The sequence below is a fragment of the Pogona vitticeps genome, chromosome 4, assembly GCF_051106095.1.
Source record: "Pogona vitticeps strain Pit_001003342236 chromosome 4, PviZW2.1, whole genome shotgun sequence".
In the NCBI taxonomy this organism is placed as follows: Eukaryota; Metazoa; Chordata; class Lepidosauria; order Squamata; family Agamidae; genus Pogona; species Pogona vitticeps.
In genome coordinates, this window is record NC_135786.1 from 74,416,006 (window position 1) to 74,435,585 (window position 19,580).

General features: G+C 38.5%; 1 protein-coding gene across 13 annotated transcripts in view; it reads left to right on the top strand.

Annotated features, from left to right (window-relative positions):
- The window catches only part of NFIA (nuclear factor I A), a 558,292-nt gene extending 550,205 nt beyond the window's left edge, over positions 1-8,087 (top strand). For all 13 annotated transcript variants that reach the window (XM_020789879.3, XM_020789880.3, XM_020789883.3 and 10 more), the window contains one exon: positions 878-8,087. In XM_020789879.3, coding sequence (XP_020645538.1) covers positions 878-895 — 18 coding nt within the window. In that variant the 3' untranslated portion in view covers positions 896-8,087. The remainder of the gene's footprint in view (positions 1-877) is intronic.
- Positions 8,088-19,580: the final 11,493 nt, after the last annotated feature.

The following is a 19,580-nucleotide window of genomic DNA, read 5'->3' on the forward strand; positions in this document are numbered from 1 at the left end:
AGAAAAATGTGCATCCTTTTCCTAGTCTTGGTAAAGCTCCCAAGAAACCCCAGTGATATTTGGCTACATATGCACGTGTTGCTTTTTGTGAGGAATGTTATAAATAAACTCTGTTTAGCCACAGTCCTAACATCTTTTAATCTGAGATTTTCTTAATAATTTTCAGGAATGTGCGTCTTTCAATATTTGCCACATGGACTTTGAACTTTTAAAAAAAGTGATTGAAATACCACTAAGCTTCTTGTACTGCTCATCTATCATCTCTTCTCAATAGTCTACACTTCTTTTTGACTTTTGTATAGGGTTGTTACTTAAGGGACAATTCATGGACAGTGCTGGATTTATGAGCAGTTATGTGCCCGTACAGAAAATCATATTCTCTTTGTAATATCTGCATAATGATTTCTACATTTCCTGTTCAGTTTCCAGTCATCTTTACAGTGAAACACTGGAGGTGAGAGGCATGATGGCAAATGACTTAACTGGTCTGACACATTGACACCACAAACAATGAAGGAATGATTCAGAGATCACACATTTAAACTCAGAAGCAGTGTGGTTATACTGCTGGGCTGAAAAACGGGAAATCCAGTTTGTAATCCCCATGAACTGTGAACCTACCGGGTGATCTTAAGCCAATTAGTCTCTTCCTTCCAGACTCCCCTACCTCACAGAGTTGTTGTGAGGAAGAAATGGGAAGAAGGAAAGCTCTTTTGGTCCCATGAGCTCATTGGACAGAACACAGGCTATACGTTCTTAGTTTAAAAATAAGTTGATTTTACAGATATTTAGTTTCCATACGTGTATGAACATATCTGCTGGAGTCATCACATTTGATAACATTCTTGCCTTTTCCTCCTTATTTCCTTTTTTGCAGTCTTGGTACCTGGGATAAAAGTCACAGCTTCCCACCACCCACCAGACCGACCACCTGACCCCTTCCCAACTCTGTAACATGGAAGCAGCAGCAGCAGCAGTACAGTGCAGTTACTTCGCATCTGTGGAAGGGAAGACGAACAGAAATTGACAGCAAACAACTGCTTACATTCAGAAACGGCAGAAGTTATGGTTGATCAACAATAGCCATAACAATGTTGGGAGGGAGGGGATTGTTTTTTTTAAAGAACACCTTAGTGACCGATGTAATTTCTCATATGGTGCTGGAAAAGTTTGGGCTTCATACTCTTTGAAGTGTTTCAATTGGTAGTGTAAGCATTAGGGACACTGGGTAGTAGAGCTAGCCTGCTGGCTGCTTACTGACTTAACTATTATAACACTTTCCATATGGCGCCTAACTGTTTTACAGTATTTTCACTGATTTTTTTTCCCGTACAGGTGTGAGACTTCTTGAGAGATCATGAGGAACACACATAAATGATAACTTTTATAGTAGCTGAATCTGCAATATGAAATTTACAGGACAGACCTGGGGCATGTTTTTCTGAAACATATCAGGTTTTTTTTTTCATTTTACAGTCAGCAGTTAGATATTGGACATTAATAATAAGACCATAATCAAGAGGTTGATTTTCATTCAAGTTATACCTAAATATGAAATATCAACCTACTGCTGTTCACATAAAAAGAAAAAAAAAGGGTTTTAAATGCTGCACTTACATGAAGCATTTTTGATGATTTTCAACAATGACATAAAATTCACATGGAAATGGGGAAGTTGGTCTGTTTTGATAGAAACTGACAGGAATCAATCAAAACAATCGAATTTTGAATTGAGAAAAGTGCAATTTCATTGGATAGCTAAATATCTTTGTAAGATAGAGATTGTTGAAAATTCTATTTTTGTTTTCCAAGTCCTACCACCCCAGGACTCTAAATTATTGGGGTAAAAAACAGCCTTGCAAGAAAAAAAAGGGGGAGCTATTTTTGCTTTTTATGTTTTTTATTGTTAAACTTGTATCCCTTGAAAAACTGAAGGAAATTAAAAAAAACCTACAAAATTTAATGGTGCTTTTACCACAATATGTTATCTACATTAATGCTAATTAATCATTTTCTGTTATCAAAGCACATAATTAAAATTAAATGATAATATCTGTTAATTTTATAAACTAAAAGTCACTATAATAGATTATGCCAATTCTGACAAATCGTCTGTTTCCGGCAATATAGGGTATATCACTTTGCAAAAATATCGTGGCCACAACCCAGTGTGGAAGTAGGGTGTGCTCTGAAGTCCATTGGAGCAAATGGCTTTAAGCGTGTCTCGCTCTGGATTGGATTGTGGCTGTCAAGATAATAAGAGAGAAATGTCCAGAAAGTAAAACACTTTTGTGTCCCTGAACTGGCTTTTTTCTTTTTTTTCTGGACTGTAAAGACAATTCAGAAGCAAAAGGCTGATTCTGCATCTTTTGCCAGTTCAAAGCAAGGACGTTTGTGCAAAACAAAAAGTTTGGACCCCAAATGTCCTGTATCTTATGTACAAAAGGAAAAAAAAAAAGAAAGGAAGAAAAGAAAAAAAAGGAAAAAAAACAGCAAAATAATGCAAGTGATTTTTTTTTCCGATCAGACAGCGGAGCACCCCTTTGCTTCCCATGCAACTTTAAGAAGGTTTCCTATATTATACATATATATACGTTCTGGTTGGCAAGTCTAGCTAATCAGAGAAAGTCTCTGCATGTTCTAGTGTTAGTAACTAATTTTTATATAGTTAATGTAGGGTAAAGTAGAGTGCATTAAGACACAATATTGTAATCCCTAATCCAGGCACTTGCCTTTAAACTATGTTTGTTCAGCCCTTCAGAAGGGTTTCTACTACTGTCCTATACAATCAAGTAAACTGAATTTCTTGGGAAGACACTTTGCTCCTCATCTTTTCCCTAAAACCAATTTTTTTTGTTTTGTTTTCTTGATTTGCACGAAACAAAAAAAAAATTCCATATCAATGTGCCTTGCCCTGGATAGCGATTATTTGTGGAATTGTTGCACATGTTCCTATATTGAAAGGGTTTTTTTCCCCCCTAGTCAAGCATTTGGAGACACTTTTTTTGTAAATGTGACTTTTATGTCAGCCATTGTCAGTTTCAGCATCTTAGAATTCAGTAGAATGTTAGTCGTTCCACAGATAGGGTAGTGTTTTCTTGTCCTGTAAGGTCAGTGGCAGTGCTATTCTAAGATCTGTAGATGCTAGATTATCAGTATTTTTGATGTTGCTGCATTTTACATTTTATTTGGAGTCTTCCTTTTGTTTTGTTTTAAATTTTTCCCAGATATATGAAAATATGCAATACCTGCTTATATCATATAGAAAGAAGAAAAGCTTAGCAATTCTTGATTTTTCTTTGACTTTTTTTTTTATTTGACCAAAGTCGGTGCTGCACTTGATGCAGTGTGTTTTAGGTGTTTGTCTTCGTACTTTTTCTTTGTTGTTGTTGTTGTTGTTGTGATTTTTGAATGCACATGCAGGAAGGGCTCCTCTTAGAGAAGCAGTCAAACTGTGAAGCACTAAGCTGAACCCTGCTTCAAGCAATTTTTGTTTTACAACTGTTCCTTTCACAAGCAAGCCTTAAAAAAAAAAACTCCCTTTTTCTTCAGATCCCACACCCATTTTTATTAGCAGATTGCAATCAAACCACATTCAATAAAAAGTATATAATGCCCATTTTTATATGCACGTTTTTAAACTTCCAAGTTCTGAAAATTGTTTACTGGTTATTCTCTATTTAAGAAAAAAAAATGTTTTGGATTTTCATATATGTCAAATAAGTGGTTGAGTAGTCATTTGCTCTGTTGTATTGTGTGATTGTTAGTATTATGGTATCACATCCACTAGCCAGCATCTTTTGCCTTCCCTATAGCACTTAGCAGGGCATTACCTTATTAAGACATATGTGCACTAAAAAATAAAAAATAAAAAAATTAGCAGCTTTCAGTGCTTCACAGTGAAGGGAAAAAAAGCCTAGACAAACATTTTGTCAGAACCTTGCTATAAGCCAAGGTATTACAAGTAAATTGGTTGTATATACAACAAAATTGCACCCTTTTTTAAAAAAATAAAACAAAGCAAACTAAGCAATAGTTTGGGCGGATAGTTGTTTTTAGTGAGCATGTTGTAGTCATGGCCGCAAAAAGAGAGAATCAAAGCTGCCCACTCAGAAGCGATGTAATTTGTATGTTGTATAGTTTTATTGATTATACTGATTTATTCTACCCTATTTTATAATGCAGGACTTTTGTAATGTTGTTTAAATGAGGAAAAATTTCTGTCAAATTAGCTTAGTGGAATTTCTGATTGTTCGTCAAAAAGGCAGCATTCATAGAATTGCTTTTTTTTTCCCTTTGGGAACTGGATTTAAGTTTAAAACTTTCCTGTTTCCTTTTTGTATGTATTTAAATACAGTTATTTTTTTTTCTTCTCTCAATAGTATAGCATATTCCTATGCTTGAGAAGTATAGGCTACTGAAGAACCATTGTAAATGGACATTACAGATATGCTGTATTTTTGAAGGTGTTTTATCATATTAAGTTTGAAGATGGTAAAGTTAGGGAATTCTGATCAGAATCTCATAAAACAAATTGTTTTAAAGGCTTTAAATGTTAGGTAGGCGGTCAAGGGTGTTTACCAACAGGGGATGTAAAGTATTAAAGACACTAAATTAAAGTTTGGTTCATCTTATTGTCATGCAGAAACATAGCAGATCAGATCTGTTCAGGTGTGGAGAACAAACCAAGTTTTATTCCTCGAAGTAGAACAGAGAGTTGGAGATCTGAGGGGAGACAAGTGCAAGGGGTGTGCAGTCTACAATAGAGAAATATTCTTGGGTCACACATCAGAATCCAGTTCACACATCCGCTGCCCATTTGAAAAAAATCTGTTCTTTGAGCAAACAAGTTTTCTTCTTGATTCTTTCTTCGAAAACTGCCAGACGCACAACACCAACTTCTGCTCCCTTCCTTCTCCTCGCACATAGCAGAGGTATCAATACTCCAGTTGAAATGACTCTACCGGCATTTTTTTTTTTAATTTTAACTCTCTTGATCCCTTTTCAAAATAGGACTCCTGCTTGTTGTCATTCTGCACACCCCTGCAATACTGTATTTATTCGCTTATTTTATATATATTTTTTAAAATGATAGGCCAATGTCAGCCATGAGTATACCTTGTCTGTATTGTGATCTCTCCCCGTTTCTCTTTAAAGTTGAAGAGTAAAGGAATAGAAAAAAAATTTTTAAGCTCCACAGCATTCAGTCAGCCCACGGGAATATGCAACATCCCTCTACCTAGTTTTCTTCCACTGTTTCTTTTCTGTTCTATATATTTTGCAGCTTTGTAGTAACAGTGTTAACATGCATACACATAAATACAAACAAAAGATAAAAAAGCCAGATACATAACACTAAACAGTTTTTCCCCTTGTGTATTTTTTAAAGAATGTCACATAATATGCATTGTGTCTCTGGAAATATCTTTCTCTCTTTTTCTGTTCCTTTTTCCTTCTTTTAATTTCTATTTTACTTCTGTAGAACACCTCCATAGAACAAACATTGCAAACCACAACTTTCATGGAAATAAAAGGAGAGCACCTAAAAGAAACTCATATTTCATGAGGTCTATTGGGGGAGGTCTCATGAAGTGAACTCTGCCTACCAGGCAAGGTTTCCATTAAATCAAGCTTACAAAGCCAATTTTGTCATGAAGTCAATGCATGTATTACTGTTTGACAGTAAAAACCTGGCTCTGTCATCATCAAGTCCAAGGCTGTGCAATAGTCTAATTAGTATGGAGTACATTTTCCTTTTATTTTTTCCAATAAAAAAAGTAGTGGGATGAAAATTGCTTTGATATATAGCAGGTAACATTGAAGCTATTCCATAGCACTTAACTGTAGTGAATACTGTGTCACCAATTCTGAAATCAATTTAATGTTTAATGCAAATCCATTACATGGTGCTATTATAGGCTGGCAAAATGATTTACAAAAATGTGACAACTTGGGCTCAATTCACTCTGCTTTCCAACAATGTAAATGCATAGCAGTGTTTATCTGCATGAGAACTATGCACTAATATAAATCTGAAAAGAAGAAATATATCAACTTTGGTATCTAGTTTCCGTTTACTTCAATCCTTGCCTTTTTGGTCATTATTATAAATGCCAGCTTTAGGACAGAAAGAAATATTAAGAAAACCAGCATAATACCTGATATATTAAAAATGTAGTGCCTGTGAAATCTGTATTATATTGCTCTTCTGAAGTAAGATTTTTCTACACCAGTAGCCTTCGCTGTCTGTCAGAACCTTCTGATATAGGTGATGTAAAATAACCGTACAATATTAATGCATGCTATTCCATAATGCTTAGTGAGCTGTATGAATATTACTCAAAGTTATGTTAGTCTTTTTTTTCTGACTTGGTTCTTGTCAGATAGGTTTAAAGATATTTCACTGAGAACACAATTTCTGTTGTTGTTTTTTTCCTTGATTTTGGGTGTTTTCAGTATTTTGGAAATATACATTTAACTTAAAATTCAGTATTATTTGTTGGGGGAGCATTCCTTATTCCTGAGGGCAGGCATGGGGTTTGAAATCAAAAATCCCTGTCTGGTGGTATTTTCTTTTTTGCTCAAAGCATCCATAAGAACTCAAAGAGCTTATCTCAGAAGAACAGCAAGACGTCGTTTTTCAATGTAAGGGACAATTCTCAAATGTGGCACTGATACCGAAAATGGTTTCTTAATGGACAGTGTTTACACCAGGTACCCATGCTTGGCCCTTCTTCACATCAGACCTCCTCTTACTAAAACAAACTTTAAGAACCTTTAAAAATCCAACCTCATGTGGCTGTTTAGTTTCATGAACTATTGCATTTTATTTTGTTTCTTCTTTTTTTTCCTTGAAAACCCTGTATAAATTTTGGCCCGATTCATGGATGGTCACTAGGCATTAACATAGGTTTTTGGTGTGTGTGTGTGTGTTTTATCCAAAACCTAGAACTTTTTTTCCTCTTTCAAAGAGAAGTGTAACTTCAGCATGTTGTTATAATCATTGGACCTGAGTTCATATTCAGCAGAGCACTACATATGATTATACATACATCATAGTGCTGTGCATCGTATGACACTAAGAAGAGAATGTTTCATAGTCATTATTTGCCAAGGCCATCCTTGTGGTGCAATTTGCATAGAAAAGAGATGTTTACAGCCCTGCTGAACAAAGTGGCATTCTCTTGTCCAGAGCATTTCATGCTTGATTTTGCGCATCTGAGGGCAGGGAGGCTTCCCTCGATAGCCTAGTCTAGGGCAAAATAGTCTGATTGAAACCCTTTGAAGTTCATGATTTCAATTGATAGTTCATAGTTCCTGGGACAGCCAAATCTCAAGTCAGTGAACTTGTTCCTTTTCCAAAGAGAAAAGAAAGAACTTTAGCTATCATGATCTGTATGAGGGAAACAGCATACCTGAAAAAGCTGGGGGAAACACTATTGGCAATGTGATATACAGAAGATGTTCCTTTTCAGTGTGGTCTTGGAGACCGTAAATCCTGAACAGAGCAATGTGGCTGAGCAGTCTCACCCAGACCTTCACTATGGTTGCTACTGTTCAAAAGCAGGAAAACTGCAGTCTTGCAGACTTGCAAAATGTGTTAGTGGGAATACCCACTGCTGTTGGCTTCTTTGCACAATTAGACATTTCTGAACTCTAAGAGAGCTGGGTTTTTTTTCCCCAATTTGGTGTAATCACAAACCACTTCCAGTGGAGAAGTACTTCAAAAATCTACTGATCTGCTGCAAACAAACAAAGCACTGAACCTGTGTTAATACCCATGTGTCCTCCTTTTTTTATGAATCGGGTCTCTTGTGCCTCTAGTATCCTTGTATTGACTCTCTTAGTTACCATTTTAGTTTTACTGTGTTCTGTGAAAATTTGCAATTGGTTGAGAATCACTGTGGGCATCCATTCTTATTCAACTAAATCTCTGCAGGTTTTTTGAGCTGGTGTGGATTAGTTTAACACTTGTATTCAACCATTAGTGCTACCACCCTCTCACATTACAATACGATTACTGGAAGCAAGTACAGCATTTCCTATGCAACAAAAAAAGGAAAATAAAAAATTGCTAATGCTACCCAGTTCTGATGTTCTTTTGTCTTCAATATTTGTGCAAATATCTTCATATATTTATGGGAATGGAACAAGCATATCCTAAGCACTGGGTGCTGTTGTGAAGCACTCAGTGCTTAGGATATGATGGTTGACAGATTATGGCAATACACAGTGTTGTTTCAAGGCACCTCATACACGTTTTCAGTGGAATGTCTTGGCTTCTTTTATCTGACTTTTCAAAATAGAGTAAGATTGTCAGGTCCACAGAACTTGCCTACAACATTATGACCTCTAGATGGTATCCAGCACCAGTGTGCCACAGCTCTTTGAACCATGAGTTCATCCACACTTTTCCCCTGCATGATACAAGTAAAATCCTGTCTCCTGGGGCTGAAAGATAGATGGTCAGGGTCTGGAGACAGGAATGAGCTACCATCTCACTGTCCCATCTATCATGCTATGGACAGGTCACTGTCACTTAGTGGGCATAGCCAGCAAGGAATCCCTGTCAATTAAGGCAGGATTTTTGCAGGTGAATATGGGTTGTTTGTTTAACCAGGTACCTATACACACAGGTTCCCTTTCCCACTTCCTGTGCATGCATTTGTGTCCAGTGACCTTTTGTGGGTCTTTGTTTCTCTGCTCTGTGTGGATTACCATCCCTAAGGGTGTTGGAGATACATTACCAAAGCAAGTCATATTTGTAAAAATTTTAACATACAAGAGTCTTTGTTCAGCTTTTTTTTCCAGTCCAAGTGATTGGTGTTAGAGACTCGTTTACCAGAAGGGGAATTAAAAGCTACCTATGACTTGTTATACAACGAAAAATGTAAGCGAATCCCTGCAGAAGCAAACTAAAGGCCCATTTCATCCAGCATGTTCTTTCCTACAATGGGCAACCAAGTGCCTCTTGGAAGCCTACAAATTAGACAAAAGTATTGTCTCACAACCCATCACCATCCAGTGTTTATTATAACACATATTCTTTATTGCATATATTCTTTATTACAAAGACAAAATGAGTTTATTCTTTGAACTGTAAGTTCCAGAATTTCAAAGGCAGTATGGCCAGCAGATTCTGGAAGTCCAGAAAAAAACCACAAATATTCCCTATGTCTTATTTATACCCTACCTTTATTCCCTGAGTGAAAGCTGGGGCAGGATACCAAGCAACTGTGATTGGCACAGAGACACAAGCATCTCAACTAGTGATTGTGCAGAATGGGTGGTTATTTACCCCATCTTGAAATCACATGTTTGTTCCAACATCTGAATTGACAAAATGGGATATACCACATTTGCCGACGCACAAGGTGACCGGCCGTATAAGACGACCCCCCCAAAGGAGGAGGAGGAAGAGGGGAAACGGGCAGGTGGGGGGGCGAGTGCACGGCTGGCTCAGCGGCGCGGGGCAGCCCACCGGTGGTTCAGGCATGGCAGTGAGAGGGTGAGGAAGAGCGGAAGAGGCTGCGCAGGCGGCGGCAGGAGGAGGAGGAAGAGGGAAACGGACAGGTGGTGGGCGAGCGAGCACATGGCTGGCTCAGCGGCACGGGGCGGCGGGCAGCCCGGCGGCAAGCTCTGGCCGCTCAGGCATGGCAGGCTGTGCTTCCCTCCATCCATCCAGACTGCCTGCCTGCCTTCCTCCCCGGCCAGTGCGGCCCCGGGTCATTCAGTGCACCCGGCGTACAAGACGACCCCCCCCCCACTTAGAGGCATGTTTTTTGGGCCCAAAAAGTCGTCTTGTACTACAGTAGTCCAAAAATAACTTTTCTATGCTGTGATACCAGTTGATCCTCTAGAGCCCATATATTCTGTTGCTGATGTGTCTCCACAGAAGATGCTTCTTCCCTTTCTCCTATTCAGGTTTTAAATCCCAAGTACACTTAACACATGAGTGGAAGAAGTGCTGTAGTGCTCATTTGGTCCAGGTGATTCTGTCACCTTTGTGTGGCTTTAGTTGCCAACTTGTGTACCTTTTGGAGGTATTTAGAGAAAAAGGTGCACTGCAAATCCTAAGGCACAGAGCGTAAGTTATGTTGTAGAGGAGACATGCTTGGTCAAATATATGCCATCTCCCACAGGTCTGTGGGACTCTCAAGGAAAGAAACCTTTTAGCACATAAATGGGTCACACACCTGTGGGTTATGAGTCAGGAAACCTCCCTCCACATCAGTAAGTTTTGACATACTGATGTAAGGCAATGCATCCTGTCAGGAGTCAGCTGCCATACAGCCTGAAACAGAACAAATGGCCTGGCCTCCTACTTGATCAACTGTCCATCCATTGTTTTGGGCATTCTGCTGTAAAATTATCAATGATTCCCATCTCTATTTTAGGAGGTGGACACACACATACATTTTGCAGTTTTAAACACCACATGTTTTTGTTTATTTGAAACAATGATTTTCCTCTTGATTTAGAGATTTGTGGCAGAGAGTTTCAGTGTGATTGCTTTCCCGTTTATCCCCATGGAGGGAACAGATCTTTGAAGGCCAAAGGGGCACTATCTCTCTACTAGAAGCATATGATTAATAGAGAATAAAAGAGAACAGACTCTTCTCTGCTTTGCTATAAATCTCTGTCAATGGAATTTGCTCCAGAAAGATATTTCAATGGTCTTACCATCCAGCTTTTGAGTGGCGTGGTTTCTCCTTGCCTCCTGTTTTGCATCTGCTCTTATCTCACTGCACATTAAGAAAAAGAAAAGAAAATTCATATTATATATATATATAATTATTGCACTTTAAATCTGTTATGTAAATCAGGCAAACTCCTCAGTTTGCATGAGGACAGAATTTTGACCACATGGCACTGAAAGCGCATGACCGTGTATCTAAGGCAATTGGGAGCGATAAGGCTTCTGTTAACCGACTGTGCTTCATCCTTATCTGATTGCTTTCCAGGTTCTTATATTGGCACCATTATGCTGGACAAGCTTACTTTTCCTTGCTGCTCTTCCACAGTAGACAAGTGGTCGCCGAAGAGGACAAACAAAAATGAAAGTTAATATGTCTAACACAAAGAATGCTTGAATTTTAGTAACCTAGGTGCAATGCTGAAAGGGTGGTTTTCGTGATTTTGTGCCTCTTCCTTGCAGACTTGTAGTTATAGTACAGTAGTGCAGAAAGATTTAAGTTTCAATTTATTTCTATTTACAGTAAGGAACAAATCACTCCTACTACTTCCCCTCCCCCACAACAGGCAACCATGGACTCAAATTGCAGTGCCCAGGCAAGATTAAAACCAGGAACTTGCTCAGCATTTAACTCTGTGATGAATGAGTCCGGCTGAGAATCAGAAGAAGCCACACACTTTCACCTCTGGCCTATCATCAGGTAACGTCATCCAAGCTCGTATCTCTGAAAACAGAAATACGGTAGCTTAGATTCTCATATCTGGAGTGTTCACATACAATGACCAGACATTTTTCTGAGTAAAAATAGTAGGAGGTACTGTACTACAGAGCTAGTAGGTTCAAGATACAAAATAATACAAAGGAATGAAATATCATTTCATGTCAAATGATATAAAATGGTTTGATACCTAGTCAACTGCCTATACGTGATAAAACGGGAAAATGGTGAGCTGCGACTTCCAAGTAACTGTGCCTCTAATAAGATTATAAGTTATAATTTTGCTATCTTCTTTGCTGTCTACAAGAGAAGAGGGCGGAGGAGAAGAATACATTCAACCTTGTCCTTTACAGCAGAAGGAGGGGGAAGAATGAAAAATTTGCCCATCCCAGCCACTTCTCCATTTTTCTCCATTCTAAGTACTTTCACCAGACCTCACAGTAGTGGGCAAGGGGAGAAATGATCCCTCTGCCAAAAATAGTAAAAAAGTTGAAAGAGGCATGCGTTAAACTATGAAAGAGTTAACATCAGCCTAGATTTCTTGGCCGCATCATTTTTTGTAAAACACTGCAATCATGCTGCCTTGTTATTTCGGAATACTTCTTTCCAGCATCTATTCCTGCCTGTACTTTGGTTCCATCCTGCTAAATGTGTATGTTCTGAGCCATTAGAAGAGGCATGTATAAATGTGGGTGGGTGGGGGGTATTCACATCTGCACCAGGACCTTGGAGGGTTTACTCTATCTCTATTCACAAAAATACTAAATACAGTACTTACTTTTAAAAAAAATCCTACTTGATCCCTCCAACAGCATTTTAAAACACATTTTTAAAAGCTGGGAGTGTGGGAAGCAGAGATGCAGAAGGAGGGAAACATAAGGAACATAAAGGGATTTCCTGAAAAAAACATTTTTAAAAATTACAGAGAGCAGCCAAGGGAGGTAGCAGTCTTGTAGCCATATTTGGACCCTGCAGGCCTGTATCACTTTGCCTGTATCACTTTGCCTACATCTACATTAGAATCATTGGTTAGCCTGTATTGTTTTATTTGAGCTGGGTCTTGAAACCTTGGCATGCAATAGTGTTCTCTCTGATAAGTGTTTCTTCACTTGGGCTCTTCTTCCTATTATACCTGACTCTTGACCATGTTGCATGGGGCTGATTTGAGTGGTAGTCCAAAATACCTTAAATCACCCTAGCTAAGGGAAAGCCGCTGCACTGGTTCAACTGGGGAAATCCCTAATTCCGTGAAATATGCCCTCTCTATTGACAGACAGTGTTTTCTGTCATGAATAACACTTAATGAAAGCAACTTTTCCCCAGCTGCCACTCCAGACCTGTCCCATTAGTGGGCAGCAGAGTTCCAGCATGGCTAGACTCTTCCACAAAAAATATGCTGAAAATGGAGAAGAATGACATCATTCTGGCCAATATTTCCCCAAATTAGGCACAAGGTTGGAATGTGACAAGAGGCAACTCTTCTTAGGCACCCTTCAGTCTCGAAAGACCATGATAATGTGCTCTGTATGAGTGTCCAGAGCACGAAGCCTGGGTAGAATAATATGGAGGATAGGCTGTCTATGGATTCACAAAAGCCTTACACCCAATTCTTCAGAGAATTTGTGAATGACATACTCTCAAAAACAGACATTCCTGAAGGGATATGTTTCATAAGACTAGAATTCTTGGCGCAATACAACATCCCAAACTTTCATGTAATTTTCCTTTTTGTTTCAAAGTACTTTCTGGTTCAGCACAGATCTGGAGTGGGGGTGGATTTTTCATATTTTCCAAAATTTACTTAGGTATCACATTATTAGTTTGGTGGTCTATATGGTGCACTTTGATTGGAAACTAAGCACAGATCCTTGACTGACCAGAACTTCTCTGGGTGGTCTTGTAAAAATAACTTTATCTCAGCCTAACTGAGTTGCAGGACCACCGATACATTAAATCAGTGGCCCTCAACCTTTTTCGGTCTGCGGACCATTTGGGGGGGCAAACACCGTGCGTGGACCAGTTGACAGGTGGGGCACCCCTGTGCTCACAGGTGGGTGTGTCCCACTCCTGCTACCCATTCCCCCAGCGCTCCTCGCAGGAGAGCAGCGCCCCTTCCCTGCAGCTGTCATCCTACCTTACCACTGGCCATCCTGATGAAAGTTAAATGGAAGATGTAGTCCAGCAACATCTGGAAGAACATAGGATTTTCAACTCTTATTTTGGGTGAATGTACAGCCCGCCTGGGAAACGCCAACGGCCGGTCACCGTGCTCAGCGCCACCCCACCCAGGGCGAGCGGCTGATCCTGCTGTTTCCTGCCCGTCCGCCTTTTCCCGGGCGGGAAAGGTGGACTGGACCGAGCTGCATGGGGCACTGATCCTCGTCCATGGAAGAGGTTCCAGAAGGGTGGCTTCCCCTCCGCCGCCGCCGCCGCCAAGTGGGGCTCGCCTTCTGGGACCTCCCAGCGGAGCCTCGCTCCTGCCCTTGCAGCAGCGGCTCCATTGCTATTCAAAGTGGAACAAAGCAGACTTAAGAAACTCTCTAGCACCTCTGGAAGTAGGGGATGATAAACCACTTCTGAGTATTCTCACCTTAGAAAACCCTGAAAAGGGTCACCATAAGTCAGAACTGACTTGATAGCATACGATTATTATTTATTAGTTCCTAAATATATAACCATGTCACGGTCAAGGGTTTCTTGACATATAGGAGGCTGGATAGTTCTGTTAGAGGCCTCAATGGATTTCCCTTAAGATCTTAGTGTTTTCCCTTAAGAGAACTGGTCATATTTCCTTTTAAGGATTTTAAGATTGATGAAATCTGTTATTTCATATCTGTTAATAAGAATGTAGCTTTGATTCTACAAACCCAGTTTGATAACTGCAAATTTTTCTTATAGCTATATTCTAGACTGATTATTAGGGGAACTATAAGATTTGCCTATACAGTACAGTATTTTAAAACAACAGAGAGGTCACAGTACACAAACCTTAGAAGCCACAGAATGCAAAAATAAATATATTTTAATTTTAAAATTACAGTCTACTTTTCACATTTTAAATCCACACTGCAAGACCCATCAGGGCACAGAAACATAACCCCCCACACCTAGCCCTACCCACCCCAAGCTGCAAAAAACCCTGTACAGTACAGGAAATACAGTGTACTCACCAGAACAGGCAGGCTCTCTGTTTTAAAAAAAAAGAGTCAAGAATAAAAAAATCAAAAGATCAAATTTTTTTTTAAAAAATGCAGTCCATACGGTACAGTACAGGCAGTGTACTATACAGTATCAGGCAATACCAGGCAATACCAGACTGTCTCCCTATCCACTCACTTAATTGCTGGGATGAGCGAGGTAGCAGAGAAGCAGCCTCTTCGCTGGCCAATGATTAACCGAGAGTTCAAATTTTGTGCTTTCCCCGCCTCCCCAGCATTTTTTTTTGTTCGCAAGTCGAAGCACCATTTTGCGAACGGAGCCGTTTGTAACTTGAAATGTTCATAAGTGGAGACATTCGTAAGTCGAGGTACCACTGTATAATCCATACAGAAAACTATGGAACCCTATAAAACTAAGACCCTGTCCAAGAATTGTTGGCCTCTATTTAAGAACAAATTCTAAAAAGATTATATGACATTTTCCCATAATATACCTGTAATATTTGTAATCCCTATACCATATTGAGATTTTTGAGCTATAACACAATTAAAATTAAAAGAACTATCATTGCACAGAACTTTTAAAAAAACACATTTTAATAATGAAAATTTAAAAAAATAGAATTACATTTTAAAAATCTTTTAAATTTTAAAAATCTATTTTTCATATTTTGAAAAAAGAAATAATTGATTTTTTTATCCACTCTGCAAGAAAATTTAAAATTGGCAACATTTACATACATATTACTCAAGACAACGCAGTGTTTGAGTTAAATTTTTCTTGTGTTCATTCTTGCATATTCTCCAAATGTTTGGACCACTTTTCAATATAATTGATAGGCAATGATATTCCAAATGATCTCTTGTATGTTTTGGGGAAGGGAGACAGAAAAAAAACACCAGCCTTTGAAAATTTATGTTCTGAACTTATCAAGCTTTTAAATCCCTTTCTCAAAGTGTAAATGTTCCTGGCTATATGGGGAGAAAGGGAATGAAAAAGCATTATTAAAGGACTAAGTTAGTGTAATGCCATTTTATCCACCCAAGACGACCCAGTGCTTGAGATATTTATTGGTTCAGTACTTCGGCAACATGGTAGTAATTGCCTCTGAGTGTTTTGATAGGTAGTTAGCACAAGGGTATTAATGAAAATAGCACCACTTCATTTTAAAATTAACTACTTGGCCATTCAGCAACACGAGCTGATAAATTATGGCAATAAATTCGAAACAGAGATTTATGTAATCATAACTCATATTCTCTTCCGTAGATGAGGCTCTATGATAGCTCCAGTGTACTCTTCCTTCTCACTTACTGAGAACAAAAGCCATATTTTTAAAGAATTCCTTCACACTAGACTTCACCCTAAGAGCTCACTGTTCCATTCCCTGCTCTCTTTCTTTGACTTGTTACCTCTGTGGCAACCCTAACTTCACTTCCGCTTTGGCAACAACAGGAAATGCATATTTCTCTTTGCTAATCAGCCCATTTTGATATTTCAGACACATTACATAAAGAATTACGTTAAATAAAGAAGAGATAGAAGACGGCAAAGCAGACCAATAGGTTTCTTACTTCCCCACAGGCACCCCCAAGGAATGCTCAAAACTTGTCTGGTGCAGTTCATATGCCTTGTGCCTAGTCAAGCTATAATTCAAATAATTCAAATTCAAATAATTTATTGTCATTGTAAGTCTGCACATAGTATATAGATACAAAAAAATTCACAGAGACACTCAGAGACCAGACCCACATACACACACATAAAAAAGATCCCCAAACACTTCCCACCCACTAAAAATCCCCCACTAAAAATACAAACATCTACTACTTTTGATAGCAGACAACTTGATAACTTTGCATCGGCTGAACTCCCTAAAGGATAAACAGGAAGGCAATGTAAGAAACACATGAAAAAAAAAGGAAAATACTGGAAGTTGTTTCTGGTCTCTAGGTACGGTACCAGGTGTTATAAGGGTACAGAGGCATCAGGTGCTAATTTAGTCGTTTCATGAGGTCTTACATTTTGGAGATTAAATTTCCCAAAGACAGCTGCGGTCTCCCTTGTAAGGCTGTGTAGCAGACCTGCTGCTCAAAAGTAAACCAGAAGCATTAATAAGCCTATAATCTCTTTTTCTGCCCCACTCCTGTTTCCCAGCAAAAGAAGGCACATTAACAGAGTCTTGGGGCTGCTTCCCAAAATACGGGTCCCTGAATTTTCATTAGAGATTGACCAGGAATTTGTATTAAAACAGCGGTGCATCTGAAAATGAGTTGCAGTCATCCTCTGGGTGCTGTGATGGTGTCACCTCAGATGCTGCAATAGAAGGAAAAAGACATTTCACTGTGGAGAAGTTAATAGCAAAGGCCAAAGGCCTCCTCTTGGCCATACAATGGAAGAAGCACAAAGTGGGAATGAGTATGTATAATCAGACAAAACATTTGCCTCACTTTAAAAAGGTGCACAATTTTGCATATGACAATCAGAAAGTGGAACACAAGATAGGGTGAGGATTCTGACTCTCTTCATGTAAAGAGTGAAGTTTGCAAGTGGGACCCTTGGAAAGAGGGATATGAATCGTGCATCCTCTTGCTTTCAGTGAAAACCAAGGGGGGGATCTCTCTTTTCTCCTAGCAGCAAGATTTCTTTGTCTAAGGTTTATTTTTAAAAAAATTGGAGAAATCTTATGGAATTTGTTAAAAGTCTTGTGCTCATCCCCCCCCCCCCCCAGTTGAAACACCAATCAGCAGAATCTGCTGTGCGAAATTGTACCAGCCTTACACATGGTTCCTTGGGAATGGCTCTGGACTGTGTACAATTTGACACTTCAGATTTCTCCTTTACAAAATAACAAGTAAAAAGGGGATGGGGGTGGCAAGAGAAAAAAAAAGAATTAGGGTCTCATTTTCACAGGAAGTGGATAAATCTTATTGTGGGAGGGGGAAGATCCTCAGAATGGCAACACTTGGTAAATCATCAACAGTAAGAAAATTTTCAAATGTCCTTCACATTCTAAATTGAAAATACTTTTCACTAGTGCCCCCCCAACAGAATTCCCATGTGATCGCTTCTATGCATAAAATTAACACAATTTTTTTTGTACTTTGCCAGTTTTGTAGGTCGGGTTTGTAAAAGGTGGGTTGCATGTACACATACACACATCTGCTTATTTACTACTTAAGGCTGATGCTAGTTAATGACATGAAAATATTCTTGTGAAGAAAAGTTGCAAGTTAAGAATTCGAACACATTGCCTTTCCTAGAGCACAGAGATTTACGTTTAATTAATAATTAAAGTAATTCATAACTCAGTCCTAGACAATCATCCTATCACAGCTGGGTGGCTTCTTATTCTTTCCTCTTTCCATCTTTCCAAGTTCTGCATTCAACCTTCAAAAGAAAGTGCTTGCTCAGAAGTTTAGCAACAACTTTAAAGTTCCCTTAGATCAACCTTTTCTGCCTGAAGAAAAATCCATCTGTGGAGAGAAATGAATGGCAACTAAAGCACTGTAGGCAGTAATGAAACTGGAAAAGTAGTCCTACAAACGGAGTACATATGATACTACCTGCCTACATATTGCATTATAATGCCCTTCTGAGGGGAGGAGATTATTTTTCAATGACATTGTTACAGAGAGCTTCATTCACAGGGTACTTTATCACTTGTTCCAGAAAGGAAAGTTTTCAAAGCACAGTCAAGCAAAGGATAAATTCAGTAGTTAGTAGACCCATTGAATCAATGTGCCTGAAGCAACTGTTGACTGAACAAATTCAACTCATTCAGTGAGTCTTCCATAATTGGAACTAATAAGTGGACTTGGTTCCCAGGGCATTCTTCAGGGATTAGAAACAATTGTACTGTACCATCTGGGGTGATGTAGTTATGAATTCACAGATAATAAAGGTGTGATACAAATGTGATTGTTTGCTTGTGTATATGAGAGTTTATACCCTGTTTTTTCACCTAAAGGGGGACTCACTCAGAGTCTTACATAATTCATTTTTTAAATAAGCAACAATAGTTAAAACCTTCTTTATCAAACTCATACACAAAACATTAATAAATGAATTGAATAAATGATCTCAGTCTTTCATGACAAACACCCTGGATAAACAGCTCACGGGTTTCCAGTCATGTCGATACATGTTTATTGTTTAAAATAGTCCAAGCTTTCAATGGCAATATCCTGTGCCATCTTTGTCGGGGAAAGCAGGATATCAATTAACCAAAACTAATCTTAAATACAACAAGGTCCAATCAAAAACAGCTGACTGTTGATGCAGATTTAATGAATATTAATTTTTAATATTATATTTAATAAGTACATTTATTTATTTATATTTATATTTATATTTATACCCTGCCTAGAGTGGTCTATTAGGCCAGATAGGTGGGGTATAAATAAACAAACAAATAAATAAATAAAGTTAATAAATAAAGGTGATACAATAAATAATTATTTAATAAGGTCTTCATTATTAAATCTAAGGAAGCATGCTGAACACAAAAGAATGAAAGACTATCTCACCTAATGGGGCTGATTATCAAGTTTGATGTTTATTATGGTTTGTTTGGGTTTTTTTGTTTGTTTTTTAGCAAAGATCCTCCAAGTGGTTCAAGATATTACTTTATTTTGCATTTAACTGGCTCTCTTTTGTGACTGATCATTAGAGATGGGAACGAATATAAAATGGACCAGTTTTTTTAATGAATATAGCCGATTCATCAAATATTCGTCAATCAGTATTCATAAAAATATAAATCTAGATGAATATGGCTGGATGAATATTTCCTCGGTTTTATTCATCGATCCGTTGATCTGTTAATATTCGTATATATTCGTTACCTTTTTGGGGGTCTCTCTGAGCTTGCTGGTGCCAATTAGAAGTTTTGGTGAATCAGGACATAGATCGTGGATTGGCATGTCCGGCAGCCAATAGCACTGCTGAAAGTTGCCGAGAGGCTGTATAAAAGTTTTCCCCCTCCAGGCGTTGCGCACTTCTCTT